The sequence below is a fragment of the Pygocentrus nattereri genome, chromosome 25 (assembly GCF_015220715.1).
Source record: "Pygocentrus nattereri isolate fPygNat1 chromosome 25, fPygNat1.pri, whole genome shotgun sequence".
NCBI lineage: Eukaryota > Metazoa > Chordata > Actinopteri > Characiformes > Serrasalmidae > Pygocentrus > Pygocentrus nattereri.
Window position 1 is genome coordinate 28,649,481 of NC_051235.1, and position 26,613 is coordinate 28,676,093.

General features: G+C 41.9%; 1 protein-coding gene across 1 annotated transcript; it reads left to right on the forward strand.

Moving 5' to 3' along the window:
- The first annotated feature begins 1,226 nt into the window (after window positions 1-1,226).
- Window positions 1,227-24,157, forward strand: slc22a31 (solute carrier family 22 member 31). Its single transcript, XM_017721645.2, has 9 exons — window positions 1,227-1,672; window positions 6,899-7,002; window positions 8,543-8,697; window positions 12,924-13,092; window positions 13,948-14,093; window positions 17,895-18,003; window positions 18,983-19,197; window positions 20,528-20,639; window positions 22,362-24,157. Exons 1-9 carry the CDS (start codon window positions 1,283-1,285, stop codon window positions 22,792-22,794), a joined length of 1,833 nt encoding a protein of 610 aa, XP_017577134.1. The 5' UTR covers window positions 1,227-1,282; the 3' UTR covers window positions 22,795-24,157.
- Window positions 24,158-26,613: the final 2,456 nt, after the last annotated feature.

The window sequence follows — 26,613 nt, forward strand, 5'->3', positions numbered from 1 at the left end:
ATCTTAGTATGAACTGCTACCCAGTATCTGAGTATGAATTACTACCAACATGTATCTTAGGATGAACTGCTACCCAGTATCTGAGTATGAATTACTACCAACATGTATCTTAGTATGAACTGCTACCCAGTATCTGAGTATGAATTACTACCAACATGTATCTTAGGATGAACTGCTACCCAGTATCTGAGTATGAATTACTACCAACATGTATCTTAGGATGAACTGCTACCCAGTATCTGAGTATGAATTACTACCAACATGTATCTTAGTATGAACTGCTACCCAGTATCTGAGTATGAATTACTACCAACATGTATCTTAGGATGAACTGCTACCCAGTATCTGAGTATGAATTACTACCAACATGTATCTTAGGATGAACTGCTACCCAGTATCTGAGTATGAATTACTACCAACATGTATCTTAGTATGAACTGCTACCCAGTATCTGAGTATGAATTACTACCAACATGTATCTTAGGATGAACTGCTACCCAGTATCTGAGTATGAATTACTACCAATGTGTATCTTAGGATGAACTGCTACCCAGTATCTGAGTATGAATTACTACCAACATGTATCTTAGTATGAACTGCTACCCAGTATCTGAGTATGAATTACTACCAATGTGTATCTTAGAATGAACTGCTACCCAGTATCTGAGTATGAATTACTACCAATGTGTATCTTAGTATGAACTGCTACCCAGTATCTGAGTATGAATTACTACCAACATGTATCTTAGGATGAACTGCTACCCAGTATCTGAGTATGAATTACTACCAACATGTATCTTAGGATGAACTGCTACCCAGTATCTGAGTATGAATTACTACCAACATGTATCTTAGTATGAACTGCTACCCAGTATCTGAGTATGAATTACTAACAACATGTATCTTAGTATGAACTGCTACCCAGTATCTGAGTATGAATTACTACCAACATGTATCTTAGTATGAACTGCTACCCAGTATCTGAGTATGAATTACTACCAATGTGTATCTTAGGATGAACTGCTACCCAGTATCTGAGCATGAATTACTACCAACATGTATCTTAGTATGAACTGCTACCCAGTATCTGAGTATGAATTACTACCAATGTGTATTTTAGGATGAACTGATCTGCAGTATCTGAGGGCGGGGCTTTTGGCGTCCTTGAGCTCGTGGACTGAACTTTTAGCCAATCGTAGCGCACGTGGGCGGGGCTGCAGCGCAGTAGAACGGCTCGCTGCTTGTGAGTATGAGCTGCTGGAGACGCGCTCTCTGACTGAATATGGAGTTTGAAGCCAAGGTTTACCCGCAGATCGGAGGTTTCGGACGATACAACCGCGTGGTCACGGTCTTCAGCTGGTTCCCCAACTTCGCCGTGTCGCTGAACCTCTTCTGCGACGTGTTCTTCACGCTGGTTCCCGAGTCGTATCACTGCAAGCCAGACCCTTCGCTGCTTCCCTCGACGCTCCTCTTCAGTAACTTCTCCAGACAGGCGTATCTCAACCTCACCATCCCCTGGGTGAACGGCTCTGGACTGAGCCACTGTGAGCTGTACAGGTACCCGACGAACCTCACCAACTTCACCGAGAAGGTCCACAGAGAGGTGGTGCCGTGTACCCGAGGATGGCAGTATTCCAAACCAGCCGGGCTTCAGAGCAACTTCGTCACCGAGGTCAGTGCGTGCTGTGCTGCCTGTGTGTTTGTAGGGATTTCCCCTGGACCCCGAGGGGGTCAGTGTCACTGAGTGAGTGCAACCTGAACCTGGTGGTCCACAGGAATCCCCTCTTGCTCACTGTCTGAAAGTGTCTCCTAATTGTGGTCACCCAGCAGATCATTTGGTGTCCTGTTCATGCTGAGTGCTCTACTGATGTTCTCAGAGAATTAAAAGGGAATTGCACCGATTTTCCAAAATATCTGTGATTAAATCATTAAGCTGTGAACAGTCATGCAGGGCGCTCTGGTGTTCTAGACCAACTCGCTGACTCAGTGGTGGTGATGGGAACCACACGTCTGCAGTATTTATTGTACATTTGTTACATGAAATGAAAGTGATATGTACTGCCTGGTGCCTGAGACGCTGCTCCACAATCATTTTACCTTAATATTTTATCCTAAAACCTCTTTTTAGATCCATTAATGGCCAAACAATCCCCAAAGAGGACTTTATTATCTTTATTTATATCATTTTTACCTTCATCAACATTGCATATAAATGTGATGATGGTATATAGATGCGTCAGAAGACACATCTGTGTTCACTGGTGGTTTTGGATAGTAAACAAAATGCTATATTGTAAAGACGGTAAAGAAAATCTGAGTCAGTGAGGTTCTCTACCATTTCACCTCACACCTTTTCACACCAGACCGCTCTGAATGGATTTGGTTCAGTCTCAGTGATTGAGTTGTGCAGAATTTTTGAAAAATCGGTGGAATTCTGCTTTAAGACTCTATGGAATGTCTGCAAAGTGCAGCATGTAAAAAGTGGCATTTCCAGACGTGGAAACGTATGAGAATTCCTCAGATACTCCAGAAAGCGTATGGACGTCGTCCAAGCGATCCCGACTGGAGATTGTATAACTCTGATTGTATAACTCTGAAAAAAAAAAAATGATTTGCCATCTGTAAAAAGTTAAAAAAATTTCAGTCTCGGTTCCGATACTGTCTGTGTGCTTCTAACAGGATCACATACCTTTATTGATACCAGAACAGGGCTGAGCTGCTGCCTCTGTACTTTTTAAAGTGATTCTTTTTGAAATGATTGAAATGGTAGTGTGTATATCGCTGAACTCGCATCTCCATTTTTGGTGTTTTTCAGTTTTCGACACAATTTGAAAACACCTGTTGTCCTTTACATTGTGTGTAAAGTTCATGAATGGACCAAAAGCAACAGCCCAAAGTGACTTGGGAGGGAAAAAAGTCTGGTTCCACTGACTTCCATTAAAAGTAAAGTCGTTTTTTTCCTTCTCCTGTAAAGTCACCGTTTTGGAGAGGTTTTCTTCCGCCAACAGCGATTATATAGGTTAATACACAAGACCTACACTTTCAAAAAGTGGTTCTTCAAGAGTTAGTTAGTAAAGAAATTGGTTCTAAACACAAACATGAACACTCAAAGAACCCTTTGCATGATTAAAGAGTTGTGCAATAATGGTTCTATATAGAACGTTTTTGAAAAGGGTTCTATATAGCCTCCAAAAAAGGGGTATTCTTTTGTTACAAGCCTTTTTCATATACAGCACACTTTCCATCCGTCTGAAGACGTCTTAATGATGCAAAGAACCCTTTAATCATGCAAAGGGTTCTTTGAATGTCCATGGTTCTGTACAGAACCATTTTCTTTACTAAAGAACCGTTGAAGCTCTGTCATTTTTTAAGAGTGTAGATTCCTAATCTGCAGAATTCCTGAATAACGACATTAGAAACGGGTGGATGTCATCACTATTCATAGACCCAGAGAGGCCCATCCCAGTTTGCAAACACTGGGCAGAGGATCCCCTGAGGGCCTGCCAGAGCTTAGGACCCAGACCGAATAAACAGGTTATTAAAAGTCTGTTCATATTTAAATGAGTGAACTGTGGGCTTTGCTATGGTATGATTTGGATTTTCAAGGGTTTAATATTGGGTGATATTTAAAATGCTACTGTAACACAACAAAACACAGTTCCTCTCAGTAATACAGGGTGATTTAAAAAGATTCATTTGATTTCAAAATGATTTATTTCACTTGTAAATCATTACAGATCAATGCAGTGAACTATAAACGGTTTAAATGAGCATAAAGTTTATTATGTAATTGTACGAGGTCTCAGTCTGAACCTCCTCCGGCTGTACGGACAACATCAACACCACAGTAACACAAGCAATTCCCTAGCAACCACCTGGAATAACATAGCAACCACCAAGTAAACCCCTAGCCACCATGGGCGAGACCACAGCAACTCCCTAGCAACGCCATAGCAACTCCCTAGCAACGCCATAGCAATCATCTGAGACACCATAGCAGCATATGAACTGCTTAGGAACACCCTGGCAGCCATCTATGATGCTAGATCAACCACCTTGGTTACAACCCAAATGTTAAGAAGAGCTGTTTTGTCTTTTCAATAAAAACCAATCAACGTTGGGAGCCTCAATTTTATGCCTATTTTATTGAAGTAACGTTTTACCATCTTGGCTGTAAATATGTCTCAGTATGTTAATTTAAATGGCATCTGAGGCACCAGAATGGAACTGCTGCGCTGTTTAAGGTGGAACGAGAAAATTCTAACAAGGAACTGACTTCAACTTTGTGACTTTTTAGTGTTCATCAGTCTCTCATTGCAGATTAAACATATCGTTAAACCAGCGGGAGTGACTATAAACACAAATAAGTCCATTTGTCTCCAAATTATCGACGTTCGTCTTAAATCTCTCTCTTTGCCATTTCGTGAGCTGCTAGCTGGGCGAGACTGTCGTCTGTGTTGCTATGGTGACCAGCCGTCTGCGCTGATCTTCAGGGTTAAAGGGTGAATCAGCAGTTCTACATTAACTCCAGCGTTTAAGAGCATTTACTGTTAAACTGTGTTGAAGGATCAGCAGAGCTTTATTTTACTGTAGAGGAGGATTATTTTATTATTACCTACTGATCTGATTCAGCTGTGGAGCCACAACAGGGGAGTAAAAGAGCCACATGTTGCTGACCCCTGGCCTAGGAACATCTTAGAAACCAACCTGGGATAACATAGCAACTGCTTAGCCACACCCTAGCAACCACCTGAAACACTATAGCAACCGGTTAGTAACACTTTAGCAGCTGTGCCTTAGAGATCACTTGATTAAAAGGCTATTTACATAAAAATATCATTAAAACTATCAGTGCTGTGATTCTTACTCTGTGCTTCACTTTCTTTGCTGCTCCAAATCCAGTTAAACAGGACTAATTATTCTCTCTTTGAACAAATGCGTGTTTCATTGCCGTGTTCTTTCCTCGAAATGCTCATAAAAACCTATTGTGAGGGAATTTATCACTATAACAATATATTATCATATCGACCAGCACTACAACAGTCTGATCAGAAGCTTTGTTACCCCCTGTTCTGGTGCTCGGGAAAGTCCTTGCAGCAGAGCGACTGGATGAGGAGTGGTCAGGCTGTTCCACAGGAAGGCTGTAGCCTCCAATTAATTTCTTCCTGAAGCCTTGACTCCAGTGCCGTGTTTCCCACTGTGTGACGTCTGTGGGCTTTAGTCAGTGTTGTGTTGAGGTAGATTTTCCAAGACAATATTCTGGATTGGAGGGAGGCGGTTTGTTGGGGGGGAGGGGTGAGGCAGCCTGAAGACGATGACCTTACATTGATAGTAATGTAATTATGGTAGTCTGCAGATTCTGTGAGCTAATCACTAGTGGAGGTGAACACACTGCACCCGGCATGTCATTTGATCTTGGCGCAGATGTTGAGTTTGATGTTGATACAGCCTTTTTTTGATGCAGGTGGTGTGGCTGATGTGCTTGTAGGCACTTGTACAAGCAACAGGCTTGTTCTACAATTCTGCTCACTTCTTAATGAGAGATTCCTCCACTGACTTTTCAGCATTTCTGCATAATTTAGTGGTTGAGATGTAAACAGTGGTTTGAGGTGAAATAGTTCACTGTACAAAAACTTACGCTGACTCAGATTTCCATTTTTTGGAAATCTCCATAGAGTATCTCCATGGAGTATCTCCATTTTTGATGATTTTTATTTTTCTACATCATTTCAACACACCAGCTGTCCTTTATGTTATGTAAATATTTCATAAAGAATGGACCAATAGAAATGCTCTAAAATAACTCGGAACAAGATCTCTTTGCATTGACTTGCATTGAAAGGTAAGAGTGTTTTTGCCCTCTCCTGTAAAGTTGCTATTTTGGAGATACTTGTATTTCATTGAATAGTGACGACATGTAGGTTACTTGTAGAGGGTTACTTGAACTCTTCAGACGTCTGGTTATCATCACCATCACTGTGAATAGTTCTGAGTTAGTAAGTTCAAACCGTTTTGAATGGCTTTCATATCTTTAATGGTTTAATTATTTCCAATTTTTTTGTGTTCCATTCTGGTTTAAGAGTATTCTGTTCAGTCATTGTTGCCATAGTAAGCTGCTATGTACTCTCTCGTTTTCTGCCACTCATTCACTGTATTTTAAAAATTCCACCAATTTTCCAGAATTTTTGCTTAGTTCAGTCACTGAGTTGTGAACAAAGTCATTCAAAGTGGTTTGATATGAAGTGGATCATTATAGAGTAAAACTTGGACATATTCTTCTACAGTGGTGGTGATAGGAACCAAGGGTCGCCATGACTACAACACACACACAGCTAACACACACACTATCCAAAGCCACCAGTGAACCTACACAAACCTTATGAGGTTTTTCTTTATGGAATATTAATTATAGTTATAAAAATCTGAAAGAAAGTTTTCTTTGGAGACTGTTTTGCCTCAAAACACCTCCACATACCCTGTGAAGGAGCTTTTAGAGGGAACATTAAACTCTTCAGACGTCTGGTTCCTATCACCACCGCTGTGAACAGTCTGACTTGCATAAGTTGAAACTATTGTGAATTGCTGTTTTTTATTTTTATTGACTCAATTATGTAGAAAAATGTAAAAACTTGTGGAATTCCCCCTTAAAAGCACAATGTCTTATTGAGAAACATGATTATGAGCTGTAATGTATGAGTGGCACACAGCAGAGCCAGAGCTTCCTCAAACTGTGATTGACCCCTGGACATGCTGTAACTGTTCTCACTGTGTTTACTCAACAGCCTGTTTGTACACCTGAAGTTTAGCAGGTAAACAGATCCATACAGGTCCAAGAACCGTCTTGTGAGTGTGTCTTCATGTGCTTAATCTGTGTGCCTTTCTGTTCTTGTGTCAACAGTGGAACTTGGTTTGCGGGAACTACTGGAAAGTTCCTCTCCAGCACATCTGCTTCATGACCGGCTGGATCCTGGGATACATTCTCCTTGGTGCTGTTTGTGATTGGTGAGCCTTCATAAACTGTCCTGTTTACTTTCGTTTCACATTCAGGGGCTTTCATTGTAAAGAGCAGCTCTATCAAAAATGCCTCTGTGGTTCAGAAACTAGGGTATGTTGTGTGAAGTAAGTGAATGTTATGTTGTTTGTAGATTATGTTGTGTATTGTGCACCTGATGAAACATCTATAATAACACTACAGGTTTCCTTTAAGAGTCTTATAGTAAGTTTAGACTGTTACTGGGGTATACCACAGGAAGCTGCACAGTGTTATAGATTATTATAAGACAGAAGACAGGGGCAGTCGTGGGCTGGAGGATAGGGAACCAGCGCTGTGACCGGAAGGTCACCGGTTTGATCATGTTGGTTCAGGTGTAGCTGCATTCAAATGCATTGCAAGTGCTTGTTGTTATTTACCTCATAAAACTGCAAGACAGATCAGCCAAAATCAAAATAACAGAAATGAACGGTGGGACTCTCAAGAATGGTTGTGCAAAAGGTTGTACAGTCCATTTATGTTAGGATTGATGCAAGTACACTAGCAACCCCCTGGAACACCATCGCAACCAGCAACCCTTAGCAGCCATGAGAAATACCATAGTAATCACCTCCACTACCATAGCAACCACCTAACACCACCCTGAAACACCACAGCAATGCCCTAGCAACCACTGGAGAGACAATGGCAAGATATGAAATGCTTAAGAACACTCTAGCCCCCATGTAGGGTACCATAGCAACCACCTAGCAACACCCTGAAACACCACAGTAACCCCCTAGCAACCACAAGAGAGACAATGGCAACATATGATCCGCTTAAGACCACTATAGCAACCATGTCAGGCACCATAGCAACCACCTAGCAACACCCTGAAGCACCACAGTAACCTCCTAGCAACCACTGGAGAGACAATGGCAACATATGAAATGCTTAAGAACACTCAAGCAACTGTCTAAGTGCCGTAGCAACACCTTAGAAACCACCTTGCCCAGCCACACCATAACAACCACCTGAAATACTAAGGCAGCCGCCGAGTAACACCCTAGCAACTATAACGGAGAGACCATTCAATTTAAAGGTTATTTACATAAAAAAAACATTAGAAAAACTATTAGTACTATTAAGCAACTACCTTGGATGCCTGAACAACCGCCTAGCAACAACCTCAAATAATGCAACAACCATCTGGCAGCACCCTGACAATCCTGGGGAATCACTTAAGCTGCGCAGTCGCTCTGCATTTTCTTCAGTAAATCCACTTTTCTAGTTTTTATTGGAATTTATCTTGACACCTGACCAGGATTATGTTCTGATTCTGAGCGAGTTTGAACGAAGGCTGATGGTCACTGTTTAGCATGAGTAATGAAAACCGGTAACTGAGCTTTGTTTGCTTGTTTTGTTTTTAAGAAACATTAACGTTTCCCTTTATCTCACCGTCCTTATGTCATGTTGATTTTGTGTGTGTGTGTGTGTGTGTGTGTGTGTGTGTGTGTGTGTGTGTGTGTGTGTGTATATATATATTTTTTTTTTCTTTTTTCTTCTTCTTAGGTTAGGCCGACGACGGGCTCTTCTGCTGTCCGTCTCTCTCTCAGGCCTGCTGGGAGTGGCCGTATGCCTGTCCAGCAGCCCTGCCGCCTTCCAGCTCCTTCGCCTGTGCCACGGCACCGTGCTCGCCGGAGTCTTTCTGTCGTCCTACATCGCCCGTGAGTCCTCCTCACTGCGCCGTCATGTGACCTTATTTCACCCTGTGACCTCTTTATCACGTCGGTAAACAAACAAGAACCCCGAGACCGAGTTTCTATCTACAGTACACAAGGTAGTCAGACCTTTGCCGCCTCATTTGTGCCAAGCAGTGGACGACTCTGAGCACACTGTGCCTGTGTGTGTCTTAATGTTCCTTTCACTCGCAGCCCGTCACTTATGTAACGCTGAGAGATCATGTGAATGTGTGACTGGAATGAGGACAGATATTTTAAAGATCTCCATGCGCATTTCGAGGAAGGTATCTGTTTGTGGAAAGCGTTTCAGTCAGTCACCAAGAGGGCCACGCAGACTAGGAAGAGCCTGTTTATCTGCCACATCCTGACTTCCATCACGCATTGCAGATAAGACGTTTGTTTGTGTTTTGAAGAAGAAACCAGGAATTCGCATTAAGAGTTATTAGGAATCTTACTTAACGATGGCAGGCCTGAGCTACGGAAACCACCTTTTCCTGTTTTCTGGGGGTTCCCTTCTGTACACAGAAGGTGCAGACACGTTGACTGACAGTGCTCAGGTGTGAGTTACCACTGGCTTTCTATATATATCTCACTGAGCCCACTGTTACTTATAACCATGACACAGTGAGCCCACAGTGGACTCATAGGCTGGTCTTCCTGCCAGAGCCTTTCCAGTATATGCGAGACAACTTGAATTGGACAGTAACTAATGGCCAAATGTGAGGTGACCAAATCAAGTCCATATACCACAATCATGCTTCAGGCCTGCAAAGTCATTTTTCTACATCTTTGCCAATTCAGTGACTTTTTTTTCCCCAGATCAATAGTTTTCCTAACTTGCTTTGGCATAGTGCTCTTGGCCGCGTTGGCAGATTGACTGGAAAAGCTCACTCTGCTGCATGATGCTCTGCAGAACTACATTTCCACCTGATGTAGTTATTAAGATGTAAAAAAAGTCATTCAGAGTGGATTAATGTGAAATGCTCTGTTCTAGAGTAACTCAGGCACAATCACATTTCTTATTTTTACTCCTATCCCTCGTTTTTGAGTGTCATCTTGCCCCTTAGAACTGAGTTACAAAGGGTAGTGGTTGAAATCTTCTCTATGAAATGGGCCCTCAAATAAAGAGCATCACTTCATTAACAGCTACCAGCGCCGCTCTGTAGGCGACCCTGTCCGTCTGCAGGGACAGCAGAGGAGGGGAAAGTTCAGCTCCTCACTGCTGGGCTTTAGTTACATTTAGGGTTCATACGCCTTCAAAGAGGGGGGCAATTATTTATTATCACCCCCCCCCCCACCCAATTCTTCAGTGATATGAAGCTGAAGTCAGAGATCCTCCAGATTCTTGTTCAAATTTCCCTGTTCCGCATTAAATGGTGCAGCATTTCTGATGCCTGAGGTGCCAGAATGTAACTGCTGCTCTGCTTGAGGTGGAACATGAAATTTAGCTAGCTAGCTACAGAGACGTCAGCACTACTAGCAATTTTTTATGCTAGTCATGGAAAAAATGACCATAATACATTGAAATCACATTGACTTAGATAATTCAATGACTATCGTACGTTCTTAGCAGAGAAAATTCTCACATTTGTGGGTTTTTATTTGGTCACTTCCTTTTTTTCCCTCATAATTCCCTTGAGTGGTATTCTGAAAAACCTCCATTTGGAGGGCCATGTAGGGCAAAGTGTTATGGCTACCCCTCTATATCAACAAAAACTGGGACGGCCTGACCCTAGACGTGAACACAGAAAACTGAGGCTTAACTGGGCCTAACTGATCCAGAACTGATAGGAACCAAACATCTCAAGAGTTTAATATGAATACACTGCTGATGCTTCATGATGGATTTGATTTAAGCTTTTGACCTAAAATGTTTTTTTTTTTTTGTTTTTTTTTTGCCTAAATTATATCCATTCATGGTGAAAATGTACTGCAGGGTGTTATGAGACATAATAGTCTTTAAACAAACTTTTAGAAATTCCACTATTTTCCTTAATCAACATTCCATACATATGTAAAACTCAGGAGACTCGTGTAGGTTCACTGGCGGTTCTGGATAGTAAAATAAAAACGTCTATATGTGTGTTGCAGTCATGGTGCCCTCTGGTTCCTATCACCACCACTGTGAAGAAATCCGAGTCTCTACAATCAACCATCTCATACCAAACCACTCTGAATGACTCTGTTTACATCTCAACCACTGAATATAATATATATAGCATGGTATATAAAACTACAGCGGCCCCTGACCGTCTCTTTTTCATCACTCTTCAGAACCATAAAGGTCAGGAGTTCACAGGACCCCCCCCCCCCAACCCCCACCCCCTCTTTAGTCTCTCTGTTTCTCTCACTGTCTAGAATGTGAGGGTGAAATAAGAGTCTAAGCTGGTGCTTAACTAGGCCATCCACCAGGCCCGGGCAGGTTCCTCTCTGGTTTTTCCACCGAGGGAAGCCAATGTTTCTCATCCTGGCCTTCCTGTGATTGTTGTATAGGACTGTTTGTGCGTGTGGATGATTGTTAACTCACTGAGAGAAAAACTGCTGAGGGAACACTTTGTACAGCGCTTTCGTACAAACAGAGAACTGTGCCATCTGTGTTGTGTGGGGGTCTCTGAGATGCCGGGGCGTGAGTGGTGCAGGATGTTACGGGGATCGGGAGGAGCCTCAACACATGCACTCTCAAAGTAAGCATGAGATTCCTCGGAGGTCACACACAATTCAGTCCAGGTAGAAAAGAATGGAAAGAATGACGTTTGACAGATGAAAAGCTTCAGGTTCACTGATGCATAGCCAGCTTTTCAGAACAATAGTAGGATGGAGAGAGCCAGGAGGAAGTGAGCTCTCGTTTTCCGGTTCTTTCTATAGGGTACTAGAAAGAGTCATACATTCCACCACTAGAACTGAGGTCATTCAGTCCGGTCTTTGAGGAATTTCACATAGCTTTACATGTTTTCACTGAGACCTGCAAACATCTTCTAGATCACCCTGTAGACCAGCCAGTAGTGTCCACTCTGCCATGTAACTTTGCGTTGTGTTATTCACGGATTTGAAAATGTCCTTCACTTAAAGGGGAATTCCACCCATTTCTCAGGCTTTCTGCATGATAAAGTGGTTAAGATGTAAACAGAGTCATTCAGAGTGGTTTGGTGTGAGATGGTTAATTTGTAGAGACTCAGATTTCTTTACAGTGGTGGTGATGGGAACCAGGGATCACCATGACTGCAACGCGCATATAGACGTTTTATTAACTATCCAAAACTACCAGAGAACCTTCACGTGTCTTCAGAGTTTTACATGTAATGTTAATAATAGTAAAATAGTGGTAAATCAGGAAGATAACTTTTCTTCTAGGACTAATTTGCCTCACAGAGCCCTGCATGTTTCTCCCCACCTAGAATGGATTGAAAAATGTGCATTTTAGCACAAAAACTCTCCAAAGTATCATAAAACAGTGTTTCAGACCTCAGGCAGTGGATTAATGACCATTTCATGTAATAACTTTCTGTGAACTGTTCTGACTCTGTTCTGAAGTTTTTCCAGGACGCCCAAACCACTCAGAATGGTTTTACGTCTTAATAATTCCATTATGCAGAGATTTTGATTCATTGAAGGAAGTCGTCACCTTAACGGCTGAAAAATGAGTGACAGCTCAATGTGGCGGTGATAGGAACCAGACGTCCGAAGCATTTAATGCTTCTTAAAGCTCCCTCACAGGAAGTTATTAGATGAAGTGGGTATGAATTCACTGTCTGATGCAAGATGATGATGATGATGGGCAAAATAGTCCCCCAGAGGAAACTTACTGTGTTTAGATTTAGAACTGTTTTACTGTTTTTCAGATAAGATAAGATAAGATAATCCTTTATTTTATCACTTTATGTTAAGATTGGTGGTTTTGCATAGTAAATAAAACATCTACTTTTATGTTGTAGACATGGTGACCCCTGGTTTCTATTACCACCACTGTGAAGTCAATAAACCACTCAACAGTGATCACAACACTCAGAATTACTTTACATCTCAACAATTAAACGGAAATTTTGTAAAAATCAGTGGAAATTCCTCTTTTTCCTTTATTATTTGCTTTTATTTGAATTTTCTTTTGCTGTGTTTGAGCTCCCAGGCATTTTTTAATCTCCAAGAAGGACGTCCAGCACAGTTTCAAATGACCCTGGTCTTGAGTTTCGCTCTCGTTCTGTTTGCTGCTACAGGTTTGGAGCTGTGTGATCCTTCTCACAGGCTGATGGTCTCCATGGTTAGCGGCTTCTTTGCTGTCTTTGCTGAGCTGCTGTTGCCAGGCCTGGCGGTGTTGTGCGGTGACTGGCCGGTGCTTCAGGCTGTCACTACGCTGCCTCTCCTGCTGCTGCTATCTTACTGGTGGTCAGTCAGCCATTTCAGATCCACAGCACACGAACACAATATTACACCGTTCAGCAGTGTGACTGAGTCACTAGGCGGGCGATGATGACTGGGCCTGAAAATTGAACCCCACCATGGCCCGGGAGCATTCCCTGTCCAGCCCTCGGCACCAAGTCGCATGCAAAAGTTTGGGCGCCCTTGGTTTTGTTGATTTGTATAAGTGGAAGTAAGTTAAGCACATCGCTGCTGTCAGATCAAAACCTCATATCTCCAAAAATAGTCCATTTAAAGGAGAAAGAAAAAAACATACTTTAGTATTAATGCAAGTCAATGGAACCAGATATTTTCCCACATCATTTGGGGCTGTTTACTTTGGTCTGTTTATCATGAAATTTACACACAACGTAAAGGACACCAGACACTTTAAATTATGACAAAAACTGGAGGTACAAGGTTTTGTTCCGTCATCCAGCAGCATGCTCTACAGAGAAGACACTACACATTTTACTACATTTTAATTACTGTTTGTTTGCTAAATGTAACATATTGGGTGGGAAAAATAAAATATAAAAAGTGGCTTGTCTAAACGTGAAAGCATGTTTTGTATTTCATGTTTACTTCCCCCCCCAATATGTTAAACTTAGCAAATACCTAGAAATTTTGCATTAAAATTAGCAGAAAAAGTGTTTTTTGACTGTGTTCTCTGTAGCGGAACTGTTAACTTTATTTTCTCTCAAAAAATCAATAAAATGCCATTTGAGCAAGGTGCTCAAACTTTTGCATACAAATGTATCTGTGTGGAAACTCTTGTGAAATACGTGTCTGTCTGTCTGTCTGTATTGAATGAATTGTACGTTTGTATGTTTGTTTTACCAGCTGGGCGTCTGTGTTCCCGGAGTCTCCTCGTTGGCTTCTGGCCACGTCTCAGATTCCTCAGGCTAAGAGATGCCTTCAGTTGTTCTCCATCCGCAATGGAACATGTATGAGAGATGAGATCTACCCAGCTGAGACCCTTCTGACAGGTACAGAGCCTGTTCTGTCTGGGAGGGAACACCGCAGTGCACGTTGCTCAGGGAATCCTTTGATTTTACATGCCTGATTCAGCTCTTCAGTCTTTGAGGAGTTGGAGCTTCACAAGGATGTCTGAGAGGAAATTCTAGCTTTGGTCTATTAAACTGAGATCTGGTTGGGTGTGATGGCTCCTACTGCTTCCGATCAGATTGTGCTTTGAAGATTGTCAGTGGAAAGGAATGTACATGAATGTACACCTAGCCAGAGAGTCTGTAGAGAATGGTCTTAGCTTTAGCTAGGATACTCTTTAACCTCTTCAACTCCTTGAGACCACCGGTGGTTCCAAATCACACTTCGTCATGTTCTTCATAACGTTCTTATTTCATAAGCTCCATTCAGAAGCTGGGCGTCGTGTGAGGCTGTAGCTGTTCTCTCCAGTCTAATAGACGGTGATGTCATTTTAAACCCTTATAATAAAAGAAGCTGAACTTTGTTTTTCTACTGAAAGTCGACCCGTTTTTCCCCAAATCTGGGCTCTAAACTATAAACAGACGGCGTCTCTTCAGTGATCTGCTCTGGAAACATCACTTTTAGAAAACAACACAAAGAGTGGCGCAGATTTTTGGGCTTTCAGCAGTGAATTGTAAGTATATAGTGAAATATGGAGATCATAAAACACATGTTCTGGTAATTTGAGGGGAGCTTTTACAAAATAAATAAATAAAATAGAAAATTACATTTATTTCATGCAGTTACTGAATAATTTGCCTTACGATTTGTTCATGTAAATTCAGATGGAAACACCAAAATATACCCTGGTCAATAAAAGGAACGGATTTAAAGAGAATTCATTTGAAGGTGTCGTCGAGGGGTGCGGGATTAATTTGATTTACTCCATAGCCACATTTACATGCATCATAATAATCTGTTGATAATCTGACTAATAGCTCAATCGGAATAGAATACGTTCATGTAAACACCTCAATCAGAAAAGACTAGTCTGGTCGAGGCCATTCGGACTACAGTTTCTATCCAAATGAACGAGGTGGGTAATCCTGTAAATAATCCATTAAACAGAAGAATAATATCCGTGTAAACGTCTGTATCTGATTACATTCCCTATCGGAAAGTTTAAGTCCGTTCTGCATGTGCGTCGCGTCACAGTGAGAGTTCATACCGTTCAACAAGGCGGAGCAGAAACTGGTCTGCAGAGGAGACGAAGTTCATGCTCTGATCTTTAAAAGACGGCGGTGGGACGGACGTCCAGCTTATGTGTCTCAGATCACGACGTCTTCCTCTCGGCCTTCTTTAATAAGGACACGTGAGGGACGTTCTCCTGAGTCTGACGTCATTTAAAAGCAGTTAAAAACAGAATCACTGATCACTGCAGCTCATCTCACTCTGAGTGGACTCATGTGATGTTCGCTGTCATGGTAACGTCTACACTAGGCGGTTCTCTACTCACACGCTTAATTTAGGATCGGATTCCTTGTAGTGAGCATGTAAAACAGTTTTTCCATCATATTGTTGATTAGAGTGAGAATATAAACGCCTCAGGTTTTATCTATGATTGGAATGAATTCATTTGGATTGGCAAACAGCTTGCATGTAAACACAGCCAGTGAAAGAGATCCAACGCCCCTGGTTGCGGTTATCAAATCAAATCAAATCAAATCAAATTTATTTGTATAGCGCTTTTTACAACGGAAAAGAAAGTTACTGATTTAATAATAATAATAATAATAATAATAATAATAATTTAAATTTAATAATAACAATTATAGTCCGTCCATCCATCCATCCATTTTCTAAGCCACTTCTCCGTCAGGGTCGCGGGGGGGGGGTGCTGGAGCCTATCCCAGCGGTCATCGGGCGGAAGGCAGGATACACCCTGGACAGGTCGCCAGTCCATCGCAGGGCAGACAGACAGACACAGACAGTCACTCACACACAGGGGCAATTTAGCAAGTCCATTTGGCCTGACCGCATGTCTTTGGACTGTAGGAGGAATCGTCACCCGGCAGGGGAATCGAAACCAGACCATCCTTGCTGTGAGGCGACAGCGCTACCCACCACGCCACCGTGCTGCCCTAATTTAATAGTAATAATAATAATAATAATAATAATAATAATAATTAATAATAATAATAATACATTTGATTTATATCACACTTTTCATGACATCAACTCAGGGTGCTTTACAGAAAATAAACAAAGCAAAATTCATAAAAACACAGCTAAAAAGAAGAGTCTGAAGATTCTTCATAAAAATGGTCCAGAGCTTTAACGGAAATCACATTTTTATTTCTCTAATGAAGAAGATATTAGTCATGATATTAGTCATAATATAGCACTGATATTTCTTGTTTGCAAAAAAAAAAATACTCCCAAAATTGCACATCAGGACAAGTTTAATTCTAATCTACAATGTGTTTTATAATGAAACCTTTCAATTACACCTTTTCATGCAGTCAGGTGGAATGTGAGCATGATCACTGAAAGCGTTGATCCAGAGTGTGATCAGCTTCCACATTTGTGGCTTTGATTTGCTGAACAAAAAAAACAGACAGATCATCCCTCCAGAGGGAGGCCACAGTGTGTCTTTCCCAAATTCACGTATTGCTGCCTGTCAGATGTGGATTGAATGTTTAGAACACTCTGAAAGAGAGAGAGAGTGTGAGTGTGTGTGAAAGAGAGAGAGAGAGAGAGTGAGAGTGTGTGAAAGAGAGAGAGAGAGAGAGTGTGTGAAAGAGAGAGAGAGAGAGTGTGTGTGTGTAAAAGAGAGTGTGTGTGAAAGAGAGAGTGTGTGTGAAAGAGAGAGTGTGTGTGAAAGAGAGAGTGTGTGTGAAAGAGAGAGAGAGAGAGTGTGTGTGTGTGTGAAAGAGAGAGAGAGTGTGTGTGTGTGAAAGAGAGAGAGAGAGAGAGAGTGTGTGTGTGTGAAAGAGAGAGAGAGTGTGTGTGTGAGAGAGAGTGTGTGTGAAAGAGAGAGAGAGAGTGTGTGAAAGAGAGAGAGAGAGAGAGAGAGTGTGTGTGTGAAAGAGAGAGAGAGAGTGTGTGAAAGAGAGAGAGAGAGAGAGAGAGTGTGTGTGTGAAAGAGAGAGAGAGAGAGAGAGAGTGTGTGTGTGAAAGAGAGAGAGTGTGTGTGTGAAAGAGAGAGAGAGTGTGTGTGTGAAAGAGAGAGTGTGTGTGTGAAAGAGAGAGAGAGAGAGAGTGTGAGAGAGAGAGAGAGTGTGTGAAAGAGAGAGAGAGAGAGAGAGTGTGTGTGAAAGAGAGAGAGAGAGTGTGTGTGAAAGAGAGAGAGAGAGTGTGTGAAAGAGAGAGAGAGAGAGAGAGAGACGGAGAGAGAGAGAGTGTGTGTGTGTGTGTGTGTGTGTGAAAGAGAGAGAGAGAGAGAGAGAGAGAGTGTGTGTGAAAGAGAGAGAGAGAGAGAGAGAGAGAGAGAGAGAGAGTTGTCTGTTATCTAATACAGCAGTATCTGCAGCTGCTAAGACGGCGCTGTACGTTGTTAGCTGTGCTTTTTCCTGCAGTAAAATTTTCCAAATTGCTGGCAGAAATTTCATTAGTCCAAATCCGGCTCCGGCAGGGACGGTGAAACAGTCCATTTAGGAAGTTTAAATAGAAAGATTTGACCTCAGCTCTGCCTAAGGATGTAAATGCCGTCAGGAATGCAGGCTAGATAAGTTTACCACTGAAACAGTGTTGGATGAGGGAGCCGCTGCAATCCTAGTCCATAAAATTGCAATTTTCCCCACCACTTTTTAAAATCTGTACTCTTTATTAACCCCCCCCCATTATCAACTGACATTTTGCAGAGATTGATGTGGCTTTCCCAGAAGACCCCCAGCCACAGTACCATCATGCCCTCGAGCTACGGCACACCAGAGTTATCTGGAGGAACTGCCTCATCTTGGCATTTACCCTGTGAGTTGCCATAGAAACACTACATTAATATACTGAAGTGTGCCTTGGTTTAAAAAGCGCAGATAATTTTAGAAAGTCCAGGGCTTTAATGCGTGAGCTCAGCATCTGGAAAACCTCCAGATGTGTGTAAGTAGGCTTATTGTTTGAATGTGCTTAAACATCACTCTACTGTCAGTATCGACTCGCTCGTGATCATTATAAGCTGGAATTTTTCATGCACCGAGTACAGCACTGTGCAGTAGGCAGAGACCACCCTTTATTTATTTAATTCCCAGTTAAAACCACCATTAAGTACAAATAGATATGTTTCTGAGGAGATTAGATACAAAATATCCACTTCTGTAAGGAACAGGAGAGTTAAAAGAAAATAAGCAAAAAAACAAACTGAAGTTCAAAAAATTATTAAATGCTACAGAGAAAATGTGTCTCCTAACAACCACCTGGAAGAGCTGGTCAACCCCAAAACTGCCATCAGATAAGCAGCACTTAAAGCTTTGATCTCTGAGAGAGAGGAGAACATCAAGCTGCTTCAGATCTGAAAACACCCACAGGTGTTTCTGTCCATCCTTCCACTGTGAGAAGACCACTCAGTGCTGTGGGTCTGAAAGGATGCGTAGCTGACCAAGAAGAACTTCACTGAGAAAAGGAGACGGACACATCAAACAAAGACGCTGAATGATGGACTGACCGCCCCAGAGCCCAGACCTCAGCACCACTGAATGGATTTGATTGATTAGAAAATCATCAACCAGCTTCTCAGACTGAGCCTTGGAGATTCTTTGAGGAACTGAACATGAGTCTCCTGAAAAGAACGGAAGCTGGAATAAAGTGAGAGTGACACATTGACCACTGAAAAACTGATACTACTGATTTTTTTTACTGGAAATGTAATAAATTAAAGGTGGTCTCCGACTTTCGCCCAGTCTGTATGTTCACCAGGTTGTTTACCTGTTTGTAATGTCCTTTACCTGCTCCTCAGCTTCATTGGAACAGGGATCCAATACTGCTTCACCAGAAACCTCCACATATACTCACCGCAGTTCTACTTTGGCTACTTCCTGCGCACCCTGACCGGAGCCTTGGCCTGTGTGTTCCTCTGTGTGTTCGTGGACCGTGTTGGGCGCAGGGGCATCCTGCTGCTGGCTGCCATCGTCACAGGCCTGTCCTCACTGCTGTTGCTGGCCCTCACGCAGTGTAAGCACCCTTAGACATTGAAACAGATACTGCTTACTAGGCACCTAACAACATAATTCATGTATTTCTGTTAATTGTTAATACAATGGGTGGGGGGGGAGACTTCTAGACCTAGAATAAGCCTAAATGAAAGATTAAATATTTTAGTTAAAATTAACAAAAATATTTGAAATTGAAAAAGTGTCATTACTGAGTGAAGTGACTAGTCGCGCTGTAAAGCCTGAAATAATCATTTTAAAGTCAGAGGCAGCAGTTCGGGAGTTTGTCACACCACATTGTACAACATTAAGCATTAACGTCACACACACAGGCTCAAAAAAAGGTCTGGCTCGATGTTTAGGCCTCAAATTTAAACTCAACATTATGCTAATGAACTAAGGGTTCTAGACCAACCCCTGAAAAACAACGCCGTATCATTATCCCTCCTCCGCCAAACTTTACACTCGGCACAGTACAGTCAGGCAGGTAACCTTTTCCTGGCATTCACCAAACCCAGACTCGTCCATCAGACTGACAGAGTACTCCACAGAGTACGTTTCCACTGCTCCAGAGTCCAGTGGCGGTGCTTTACACCACTCTATCTGACACATGGCATTGTGCTTAGTGATGTAAGGCTTGCATGCAGCTGCTCGGCCATGGAAACCCTGCCATGAAGCTCCTGGCGCACAGTTTCTGTGCTGATGTTGAAGCCAGAGGAGGTTTGAACTCTGCAGTTATTGATCAGCAGAGTGTTGGTGACTTTTATGCATTATGCCCTCAGCACTCGGTGACCTGCTCTGTAACTTTGTGGTCTGACACTTCATGGCTGAGTTGCTGTGGCTCCCAAAAGCTTCCACTTTTCAATAATACCACTCACAGTTGATGATGGAACATCCAGGAGGGTTGCAACTTGTTGCAACAGTGACATCTTATTACAGCACCACACTCGAATTCAGTGAGATCTTTAGAACGACCCATTCTTTCTCAAATGTGAGTGGCTAGGACCTTGATTTTATACACCTGTGGCAATGAGACTGAATGCAACACCAGAATTCAGTGATTAAGAGGTGTGTCCCAATACTTTTGTCCATATTGTGTTTAATGGCAATTGTGCATAAGTCATGCACATCCTCTGAAGACGCATCCGTCACCAAAGTTCTCTTTGAATTCTCTTTCAATCGTCAGATTCGTCTCGGGGAAAAAGTGAAAAATTAAGGCTAAAATTCACTCAGTGTTTTATATAAGGGACCCCAGGCCTTTCATATCAAACAGAACAGTAAATATATTAATAATATGCAGGTATTTTCTTATTTGAAACTGACGTTTCCCTGTTTGTCCTCTAACCTGTCAGATCTGCGTGGGGGGCTGGTGCTGGTGCTCTCAGTGCTGGGGCTGCTCGCCTCTCAGGCTCTGGCTATGCTCAGTGTGTTCTTCGCCAGTGAAATCATGCCCACCGTTGTGCGGTAAGTGGCGGCTACGCTCTTGAGTGACGATAATTTTATGGTTGCAATGATGGGATGATATCAACATCAATAAATGCCCTCCTGAAAATGGTTACATTCACTTTTATTGCAAGTCAGTCGTGCTTTTCCTTCCTCCCGTGAAGTTGCGATTTTGGAGATGTAGGTTTTGTTCCAAAAGCGACCCTTAAACATTTCACATGGTCATTTTGGTAGATTGTAACACCCACCTGGGGCTGATATGGCTTGTCCTGTTTTGTTTGATCATAAAAGATGAAATAGCCAGTGATAGAGGTGGGCAATATGATGATGTTTTATTCCTATCATGATAGATTACATCAGATATTACGTTCTGCGTATGTCATGAATAGCATCACTACTTACAGAACACTGACCAGCTACATGTTTCATTACAAAGAGAGTACAATTAGTGCTGTTTCTTTAGATTTAGTGCAGCATGGTAAAATGATAAATAAACAAAGCTGTACATAGGGCTGCGTGATGTTGATACAATTCTATATGATGATATTTTCTAAATATATCACCATATCCTATATATCCTATATCCTATATATATAATATGTAAGTTAGCATTAATAAAGTTAATGAACTCATTATTTCTGAGTGCTGCAACTCTATGCTAAGTCTTATAACCTTGACATAGTTTAATGGATTGCACACTTTAGTTCTGTTTTCTTATCTTAAAATGGCAAAAAAATGAAATTAAAAAGTATTATAAATTTTAAAATTCTGTTTTAAAGTGGAAGCTTAGGAAATCTATGGTTTTTGGTTCTTTCACACCAGTCTGAATTAACCCAGTAAATGGTCCTGGAGCATGAGTGCCCTAAGTAGAATTTAAAAAGCTATAGCGGTAGCTAGTTGATGGACATTTATATCACAGATCATAGATGTAATGCTTATTATTTTTCAAATACATTGCTAAACCTGAAACGTAATATCGCGGTATACAAAAACAGATGACATCACACAGCCCTAATAGCACTTCTAGTCTTAAACTCTTATAGTCTGTAGTTTCTGACTAGTTTTGGTCACACTTTATTTGGATGGCCCTTAAAGATGTTGTAAATCATTAACAAACTTTAAGGTTATATTCAATTAATTATCACCAACATTGTGGGTAGGTTTAGGGTTAGATTTAATAAAACAATACAAAAAAAATTTAGTTGAATGTTCCTTAAAAAGACAGACTGAGCATTTACAAAGCATCTATGGTGCACCATCCAAATAGTGTTACATTTTTTAACTATCAGTTTGCTGCACTGCAAAAAAAGATATTTAAGGAAGTTTCCTTATGAGATTATTGTAATTGTAATGTCCAATAGTACGGCAATGTCATAATGTGAAATATTAGATAGACGGATGAGATTTAAGATGCATTGTGTTGGTTTCAACTTAGAATTTTTGAGAAATCTAAGTTTGGTGTATGAGGCAATTGTGAAAAGGTCTCCAAGTATCATGATCTTCTATTTTGGCCGTATTGCCCACCCATAGCAGTGGCGGAGAAAGAACTTCTGTAACTGCAGAACACACAAAATTTCAAACAGTTATTTGAGTAAAGATTACTTGATGGACCGCTTACAGAGAGAACCTTTAGTTTCCTTTATGTAAACAACCTATAGCGTAAATCAATATTAAATCAAGTCTTAATCTGATCATTCCAAGCTGCTGTAATTATGACTGCTTGTCTCTCTGACCGTCTCTCAGCGGTGGAGCTCTGGGTCTGGTCATGGCCGCTGGCTCTGTGGGCATGGCAGCCTCCTCTGTGATGGAGCTGCAGAATAACAGCGGCTACTTTCTGCACCACGTTGTGTTCGCCTCCTTCGCTGTGCTCTCGGTGCTGTGCATCATGCTGCTGCCCGAGAGCAAGCGCAAAGCCCTGCCCGACTCCCTGAAGGATGGAGAGAACCTGCGCCGCCCACCCCTCTTCCTGTCCCGCGGGGAGAGGGACAGCCTGCCCCTGCTGCGCACCCGCCACCCGGCCTCCGAGTACAACCCCGACAACTACTCCCGCCTGGTCAGTGCCACGAGGAAGATGCTGGCCAAAGAGTCCGTGCCGTACAAGATCGTCGTCCCCTCTCAGCCGCCGCTGCTGCCCAGTAACAACACTGCACAGCCCAGCCACGACGAGTCGTCATAGCAGCAGTGCACAGCTGAGTCGGCTGACTTTTGAAAATGTTCGCAAACGTGTTCTCGAATATGCTGACAGTGTAACGTAAACAGTCCTGTTCATATTTATACATGGGCTTGATGAGGCCTTTGGTTCAAATGCCTTTCTTTGTGATCATCTGTCCAGTTGTCCCTGCTTTTTGAAGAGGACAGTAAACGTGAGGCTATTTTGAGGTCTGTTAATTCTTCAAGTGAAGCCCGAGTCCAGCTGTGTCTTTCAGAACATCTGCGAGTGGTGAAGGGAGAAGAAAGAGGAGGTCACTTCAAGAAGGTTGTTTGGACGCTCTTCCCTCAGTGAACTGTCCCTCACCCACTTGCGATTGGTTGATGTTTCCATTTCCATTTCGTCTCAGGATGTTTTCGAGGACCACAGTGACGGGAACTGCTCCGCCTGTTTATTACGAGCATGAGTGTTGAGGTGAAGAGCCTCTTTGTTACAAACACAGTTTGACATTGGCTACAATCATCTAGAGCCCTGCAGCGTACATTCTTCTGTTGAGCACACTTTAAGATGTTTACTTACTCATCGTCCGCTAACTAATCCGTTGAGTTTGTGTTGTACCCGATTGTCGACGTTGGTCGCCTCTAGAACATTCTCCCCCATTCAGACTGGTTCATTCGGCTGGTGAATTGATCTGTCTACAGTCCGCCTACAAATGCCTTCTTTTGGAGCTGCCACTTTACAGAACATTGAGAAAGAAATCTCTCTTAAAACAATAACAAACTTACTACCATGATAATAACAGTCTATCCAACAGTGTCACTTATCACACATATATGAGACAAATATAGTTGAAAGTTATGAAGTTAAATGAAAGTTGAAGTTTATGTTTATGTAGCCCATTCTCACTGTAAAGAGGAGGAAAAATTGGCTCCATCTGTTTTTCTTGTCTGTTTCTGGCAGCAGTCCCATTTTTAGCTTGGTAGATTGAAATAATCATTGATTTTCCCGTAACATTGGCTTAGCATCCTGAAAATAATGACTTATTTTCTCAAAGGTTTGACACTGCAACTCAAAATAACTTATTTTCTCAGTTGTTTGATCTAGTATATTAAAATCACTTAGATGTCATAATAATTACCTCATATCTCATTCTAATGACTTACTCTGGAGTGGTGTTGATTATTTCAGATATGTAGTCAATACTGTGAGAAACTGAAGCACTTTGAGAAAATAAGTCATAATTTTGAGATACTAAGTCAGTGTTTTGGCATACTGCTGCCTGATACTGAGAAAAAAATCCATAGATGGCTTTTTCTTCTCTCCCTGGTGGAAATACACTGATCAGGTGCAACGTTCTGACCACCTCCTTGTTTCTGCGCTCGTTGTCCATTTTATCAGCTCCTCTTACTGTATAGCTGCTCTTTGTAGTTCTACAGTTACAGACTGTAGTCCATCTGTTTCTCTGATACTCTGTTACCCTGTTCTTCAGTGGTCAGGACCCCCATGGACCCTCACAGAACAGGTACTATTAGGGTGGTGGATCATTCTCAGCACTGCAGTAACACTGATGTGGTGGTGGCATGACGCTGCCCACAAGACGCTGCCCACAAGACGCTGCCCACAAGACGCTGCCCACAAGACGCTGCCCACAAGACGCTGCCGACTGGATATTTTTGGTTGGTGGACTATTCTCAGTCCAGCAGTGACACTGAGATGTTTAATAACTCCAGCAGCCCTGCTGTGTATGAACAGTACCTGCTCTGTGAGGGTCCATGGGGGTCCTGACCACTGAAGAACAGGGTAACAGAGTATCAGAGAAACAGATGGACTACAGTCTGTAACTGTAGAACTACAGAGTGCAGCTATACAGTAAGTGGAGCTGATAAGATGGACAGTAGGCTCTACAGGAGGGGGAGACACAGTTGTGCTCTGTCTTTGTGTAAAGATGTCACTGTGAAGTTGGATGTGTCTCTTGGTGTTTTGTACTGTGGGAGACCGTCTCTTAAATGGTCTCCATGTTTCAGTTTAGTGCTGTTTAAATGACGTTAAAGCTTCGGTAATGTGGGCATTAAGGATCACTTGAGAGCTGGTCCCTATCCACTTAGCCGGCCTGTCTCATGGCTCTAATTTAGTCTGTCTTGTGACCAGTTGTCCTCATCGAGGGCCTTTATTTGGTCTCTCTGACTCACTGAAAGGTGCTCGTATGTTTGTAGAACATCAGTGCACTGATATTTCGTTATGCACAGCGTCCCTATCAAAGCCATTTATTCTGGTTTTGTTGTTCTTTTTTTTTTATTATTTGAAAGCAGCAATTTTTACATTTGGACCCAAAAATGGTCCAAAATGACTTGAAATTGTCTTTAGATAATATATATTCAAGTTGAAGGGGAATTCCACCAATTTTTCAAAATACCTCTAATTCAGGGGTTGAGTAAAACAAAGTCAGTGATATGAAATGGCACACAGATTTATTTTGATGATGGGAACCGGTGGTCACCATGTCCATAATGTGAATAAAGCCATTTTGCTGTCCAACTGTTCAGTACAGTATGAGGTACCTTTTCAGAGCCATTAAACTCTTCGGATGCCTGGTTCCTATCACCACTACCATGAAGTCTGACTCGAACAGAACAGACCATTTCACACCAAACCCTGAATGGTTTTGTTTACATCTTGACCATTTAAATATCCAGTATTTTGATAAAAAAAATCATTGGAATTGGTGAGTATATATGTGTGTGTGTGTGTGTGTGTGTGTGTGTGTGTGTGTATATTCTACCAGCATCCCAGAGCTGTTAGCACAGCACTGGTCATTGTTGGCTCTGAAGGTTAAAGGCTGTTGCTGTAATGGGACCTGCTGTGCTTTAATGACTCCAGCTATCAGCTGCCGAATGGAACGAGATCTTGGAATGAATTGAATTAGTATACAGCATGTGCTCTAATTTCCCTGCTCTTTCTCTCATCTCTCATTCTCTTTCCCAAAGGTGAAGCTTAATGCCTTTCTGTTGCGACTAAACTATTGTTGTGGAACTGCATGCATGGTTTTATATTTGTACTATATGTGTATATATATATATGTTTGTGTGTGTGTGTGTGTGTGTGTGTGTGTGTGTGTGTGTGTGTGTGTGTGTGTGTGTGTGTGTGTGCATAAATACAATAAATCACTTTGTATGTATGAAGGAAACTAGTGAGCAGATTTTTAGTGATGTTAACACATTTCAGTGTTATGTCTGGCTGTAGTTGCAATTTTTCTGAAATTGATATTAATGCCTTAATCTCAATACTGATTCCTCAACTTTCTTTCAATTCCAAGCCAAAAGTGGGTGTGGCTTAAACCCTAAATGAGTGATGTGATGTTTACTTGCACAGTACAGACTCTTCAAAAAGTCCTGCCATTAAGAACATCCTTACAGAATGTAACTTAGACAGCCAATCAGCATCTAGATCTTGGAACAAGCATGCTTACTACATCACTCATGCCAAGACTGACTACATAGGTAGTGACATTTTATATGGATGACAGAATTTTTCAGTACTCATTAGAACTGGAGTAATTCAGCCTGTACCACAGACGTACTGCATTTAGACCCACAGCCTTAATAATGTCAGGATGAGGGGAGCAGAGGTTCCAGCAGATGGAGCCATAACACAGCTTTCTCTTCTAGTCTGCATTGATGGTAACTACGTCTATGCAACTGATTTTGAGCCTCTAAAGTGACATGGTGATTGTTGTTGTTTTAATAAGGTGTGGCCACAAATTGATATTTTGAATCCACATGTTAATATAGTAAGGCAAAGTGGCTTCTACTTTACTGCAGTAATATTTTACCTTGGGTGCCTCTGCTT

Bases quoted from the DNA above. Each gene is read 5' to 3' on its own strand.
- slc22a31 (XM_017721645.2), top strand. From the start codon at position 1,283: ATGGAGTTTGAAGCCAAGGTTTACCCGCAGATCGGAGGTTTCGGACGA. The intron at 13,093-13,947 runs GTCAGTCAGCCA...TTGTTTTACCAG, and splicing joins CTGCTGCTATCTTACTGGTG to CTGGGCGTCTGTGTTCCCGG. The intron at 19,198-20,527 runs GTAAGCACCCTT...CTAACCTGTCAG, and splicing joins GTTGCTGGCCCTCACGCAGT to ATCTGCGTGGGGGGCTGGTG.